At 31.8% G+C, this 6000-nt stretch overlaps 1 protein-coding gene across 1 annotated transcript; it reads right to left on the bottom strand.

The window, feature by feature from the left end:
• Positions 1-4212: 4212 nt before the first annotated feature.
• On the bottom strand, positions 4213-5686 carry LOC145051724 (protein IQ-domain 26-like). Its single transcript, XM_078999559.1, has 3 exons — positions 5266-5686; positions 4969-5154; positions 4213-4897 (listed from the first exon to the last, which is right to left on the bottom strand). The coding sequence occupies exons 1-3, from the start codon at positions 5617-5619 to the stop codon at positions 4346-4348; spliced, it is 1092 nt and encodes a 363-aa protein (XP_078855685.1). The 5' UTR covers positions 5620-5686; the 3' UTR covers positions 4213-4345.
• Between the last annotated feature and the right edge of the window lie 314 nt (positions 5687-6000).

Genomic DNA, 6000 nt, shown 5'->3' on the forward strand with positions numbered 1-6000 from the left:
TCGTTCTCCCGCTCTCTTATCGAGTTCTTTCTGGTCTTTTTTGGTTAGCGCCCGCAAGGGGGAGAGGTTTTAGGGTTTGGTGTGTCGAATGAAATAACGCTCAAGAAAATCCAATGCCCAAATTTTGGTTTTTGGCATAAAAGGCCCCTAAGTCACATTCTTTTACATTAGTATTATTAAATTTCAAGATGACAAATTTAATAGAATAATAAATCTGAATGGTTTTAATAGATTAATTTAATTTTTGGTAAAATAAAAAGTGATAATTAGACCTATAATTTTTTTTAGTGATTTGAAAACAATTATATAATTTTTAAATGTTTATTAGTAAAATGTTTTTTTTATTTTAAAAATTATGTTTTTCATTAGTAAAATATTTATTTAAGTTTAAAATTATGTTTTCTTATTAAATTTAATGTAAAAAAATTCAAATGGTATGGAGTGGTAACCATTTACACGGGTTAGTGATGTGATATTAATAATATAGTGAATATGATGTGGCGTCACTTTTCTAATGAATATGTAATGATCATACCCATTTATCTAAGTGCATAACTTTCTTTTTGTTATAAACTATAAAGTTTATTACACAAATGGTCCATATAATTTGGGGTGATTTACATATTTGGTTTTTAACATTTTTTGAACTCATGGTTTGGTTTTATTTCGCATTGCAAGGTCAAAATGAGAGTTTTTGACCAAAACTTCCAAGCATGATACTAAAACCCAAAATAAATCCATATCCAAAGCAGCAAAGGCCATAAATGGCCTAGAGATTCATAAAGTTGCAAACTTTATGAAATCTCACCACCCAAAAATCAAGGACATGAAGATTTAGGGACAAAATAGCAAGATCTAGCTTACTAGCCATGCAAAGTATAAAGATTTGATTTTGAGGACTTGTAAGAGTCTAAGAATGTGCTCAAGGTAGATGAGAAGATTTGCTTGCTGGAGGAGGGGGATTAGGGTTTAGCACGCAAAACAAGGTTTAACAAAGAGGAGGGGGATTAGGGTTTAGCACAAACTCAGAGGGGCTGACGAACGTTGAGAGTGAGTGAACCCTAGCCTCATCATTCCTTTAAATAGGGAGCAGAACCTGGAAATAGGGTTTTGTCATTTGCCAGCAACCACGTTGTGGCGACCTTAAATAAGCCAATGATTTTCTTGAAGCGCCACGTTGTGGCACCTTCCCCCATGCCGTGGCGACCTTACATGCTTAAATATTGGAAATTGAATTACCTTGGGATCCAGATGTTACAAGAGGTTGAGGATGCGGATAAATGGTGGTCGTTGGATGTCACACCCCCGAATCAGATGGCGGAAACGCCCGAGGGCTCGCGTGACTTAAATTTAAATATCATCACAATGTATATACATGAAACATAACATAAACATAACCATGCATCAATATATTACAACTGACATTGTTCACATCAAGTACATTGTCTAAATATTACATTTCCACAGCAAATTGTTTGAGAGTTTTTCAAAACATAACATCCTAATACACTTGGTATTGTTCTTCAGTTTACCTGTTACCTGAGAATACAAGTTATTTTGAAAACGTCAACATATGGATGTTGGTTAGTTCATAAGCAGGTTTGATATGAAAATGTTTTGTGTAGTTTATAAAAAAAACCAGAAAATCCGATATTTTCTGAAACGGCAATTGTTTATACAAAAAGTGTGAAGATCCATAGGTTTATGCATGAATGATTTCAGAACGTGTATAAATGAGAGGTTTTGCATTATATTTATTGAAAGTACAAGTGATTAATGTTGATTTCCCCCGAAAAACCCGATGTTTTCCGATTAGTAGTATGATCGTTTTGTATTATTATATCATCACAATGACTAAATATGATTTCCGTTGATTACTTAGATGGTATTGGATTTTTATGTGAGTCATTATAACCATGCATGATAATGACTAGTTCGTTTGTCTTGACATTCTAGTGAACGCCAAAATTGATCTTAAGATTTTGTCACCCTAGACTGGTCGAGTCTAACTATAGCGAACAACTGAGGTGTGGGGAGTCACCACCGTATAGATCTATACACAAACTCTCGCTCTCCCTCCAGGAGACTTTGATTATAACTACAGACTACGACCGACACTTAAAGGTGTCGTCCGTTATTAATCACTTAATCCAAACGAATTTGATTACCCTTGATTAACGACCTGATTTTTGTTTACTTAAATAGAAGGTAAGCCTAACAGACGAGGAGAAGAGGACTGCGAGGTTCCACTAATTTCGTGTGTTATCTCTCTCTCTCTCTCTCTATATATATATATATATATATATATATATATATATATATATATATATATATATATATATATATATATATATATATATAGAGAGAGAGAGAGAGAGATAGGTTCAAATGTTTCTCACATTTATTGTATGCTAGAATGCACCAATAGGAATTTAGTATTAATTATATGTATATTAAATGCTATCCATACTTATAACTCATTTTTATGGAAACCAATTAAATTCGTGATTAATGTCAACAACAATATTCTTTTAGAATGAATTCATATGTAAAAAAATGAGAATGTATTCCAGCAGAATGAGAGTGTATTCTACTAAAATACACTCTCGTTCTTCATATTTCATGCAATTTTATTGTATTTTATGTGAATGAGTCCTGAAACAAAATTAGAACTCATATATAAAAATGTAGATGCAAATTCATTCTGAAAGAATGTTATTGCTGACATTAATAACGGATTTAATTAGTTTCCATAAAGAAAGAATTATAATTATGGATATCATTTAATATACATATAATTATGGAAATCATTTAATATCTATATTTATTTAATTAAATAATTATTTAATTTACTAAATTACTATTGGTGCATTTTAGAACACAATAAATGTAAGAAACAAAATAACCTAGTCCTATATATATATATATATATATATATATATATATATATATATATATATATATATATATATATATATATAGGGTTAGGATTAAATGTGAATCATAACTATTGTGTGAATGTGTGACCAAATCTAGACCACTAGATTAAAAGAATAAATGGTTGTGATTTTAAGGTACATATTGTTAACATAGACTAGCATGTATTGGATAATTATACATAATTAATTGTAACGGCAAAAATGAAATATTGTAAAGAGAGAATTTAAGATTTGTTTACATTTTAGGAAACTATATAGAATTAATTAATAAAAGTTAAACCAAATATAACATCTTATTCGATAAATTTAAAATAAATCTGACTTTTTGAGAATACGGCTTCATTCAACAAATATGAACTTGTATTTTGATTCTTTCATTCTTAAAGAATTTTCATTCTTTCATTTGTAAAGAAGACGATTGCATTTAGTAGTTTTTTTATTCATTCATTCTTAAAAAATACTATTTGTTGAGAAGTAATATTTTTAAAGAATACACCCCATACATCCATCAATAACATATCATTCTCACTCCACACTCCATTCTTGCAGCATTAAAAACAAATTATAAATCAATATTATAGATGTGCAAAAGAAAAAGAAACTAAACATATTTTACAAGAATGTGATTAGATTCTTAAATAATATACAAAAAAATACCACACTGAGAAACAAAATCCCTAAAATTATTATTTTAATTCTTGAATTCCTTTTGTTTTTTTTCTTACTTATGTAAAGGCAAAATGGTTTAGGCTCATGTAACTTTTATCAATTGAGTTAGTGAAATATAAAAATCTTTTTTTATATAAACAATTAATAAAGGAAAAAAATATATATGAGACATACTTGATAATTATCGTATGAGTTTTAACCATGAGTATCATTTTTCCGATTGAATATTGATTTTCATATAAATAATGAAGGACTTTATTTCGCTTGTTAATATGTAACCGACTTCCTCATTTAAGGGGAAATTAAATGTTTTAATTATTTTCTATAGTTAACTATATCCATATTAATTAATATTTTATTTTTTTCTTAAATTGTGATTGGTCCTTACATTCACACAATATTTGTTGGATGTATATGAACCTAACTCTCTCTCTCTCTCTCTCTCTCTCTATATATATATATATATATATATATATATATATATATATATATATATATATATATATATATATATATATATGATTTATCATCTATCAATCACTTAACCAATAAAAACTTCAAAGCTTAAAATATAAGAATATAATTTCACACCATATATTTTTGTTTTACTTAAGTCAAAAACTATAAGTCTCATATGTTGACATTAACTCAAAATTGCACAACTTTCCTCTATCTATCTAATCCCATTTTAAATGCGCCTACTACAAATATAAGAAAAAGTACACCCTTTACCCTACTCACCCCCATTGGACTTTTGAGGACTTCCCAATTCTTCCCATCACAAAATTTTTGAAATTGTTGACTTCTAATAGTGATGGTGACTTTGACTTTGACTTTTCCTTTTCAACCCTTGCCCCAAATTCCACCTCATTTAGACCAACCCTCTTCTTGAACCCAAACCCATAATCCGGCCTTTGTTTTGGTGCACTATGGGACCTCACCTTAGCCCTAAAAGACTTGGTGTTAGCCATGTAACCAGGGTGGCTCGCAAATGAGTCATCTTTTGAAACCTTGTCATAGACCGAATCATAAATGTTTGGCCCACACGAATATGAAAAACGAGGGGTGTTATGTGTTGTTGAGAAGCCATAGTCGAATACATGATGGTTTGGTAAACTAGGTGTCGAAAGATGATGAGGGTTGCTAAAATTTGGGGTTTGGGCCCCCGAGTCTGGACCCCAAGCCCATGTCTTGGCCTGATATTCTGGATCAAACTCTATTGGGCTGGGCCTCCCATGTGCTTGAAAGGAAGTTGAAATCCTTCTGCTTCTTGCCTCATTAGCCCTCTTCTGTAAATTAACAAGAATTTTTTTCATAAATAAACACACACAAAGTGAAATTGACGAATTGGGTTGCTTACAGTTGATCTTCTTGAGTGAAATTTATCATCTTGAAGACGAAATCTGTGTGCACAAACAGTGGATTGTGCTCTGCATAATGCCTCCATGCCATGTAGAGTCTCTGCCGCTTCTTTCCTCACTAAATAACCTCTCACAACTGCTTGAAGCTTCACTAGCGATTTCAATGCCTTCAATGCTTTCCTCGACTGTTAAATCCACATAATTTGAATCCATTTATTGGAATTCGAATTGGGTTTTTAAGTTTTTGATTATATGTCGATTGATGTAAAAGTAAATGAATAGAAGTTGAGAATTACCAGGTACCCACGAAACAGAGCTTGGATTTTAATGGCGGCAGAGTTCTCCCTGACGGTGACGCGATTATAACTTGTTAGTCTGACGAAGGCGACGGCGGCCTGGGCTGCAGCCACGGCGGCGTCTGCGGCTGCGGCGGTGGCGGCAGCTACTGCAATTGCATGTTTGTTTTGCTCCATGGAATTGTTGCTGTATAGTGGTTTCAGAAAGGGAGGCTCTGGTGGAGAAGTGGAGGAATCGCGACGTGATCGACCGATGCATGAGGTAGTCTTGTCTCTCCGGCTACCGGAATTTGATTGGTCGTTTTCTTTTTTGAAACTGAACAGCCCCTTCAACCACCTCATCGCTTTCCCCATTTTCTTCCTCAAATGTCAAAATGAGACTGACTTTATGTGAGAGAGAGTGTGTGTGTATAACTGCTAACAGTTTTTAAACATAACTATTAAGAGGGAAAAGTCGACAAGAGAGTTATATATACACAATTACAATATGTATGGGTATATAATGTGTGTATACAAATTTTCGAAAGAGAGGGCAATTTTTTTATAATAACTTTTATGGAGGAAAAATGTTTTTAAAGAGTCAAAAAATATAATTCTAAAATATTAAAATATAATATTTTTTCAAAAAAAATATTTTTTAATTAATTAAATTTTTTTTGGACAACTAGGACAGGCGGTGTGTATATATATGGAGAAATTCTAAGAGATAAATAAAATGGCTCAAAAGGGGGGAAA

The sequence above is a fragment of the Lactuca serriola genome, chromosome 5 (assembly GCF_051521515.1).
Source record: "Lactuca serriola cultivar US96UC23 chromosome 5, Lser_US96UC23_V15, whole genome shotgun sequence".
Lineage (NCBI taxonomy): Eukaryota > Viridiplantae > Streptophyta > Magnoliopsida > Asterales > Asteraceae > Lactuca > Lactuca serriola.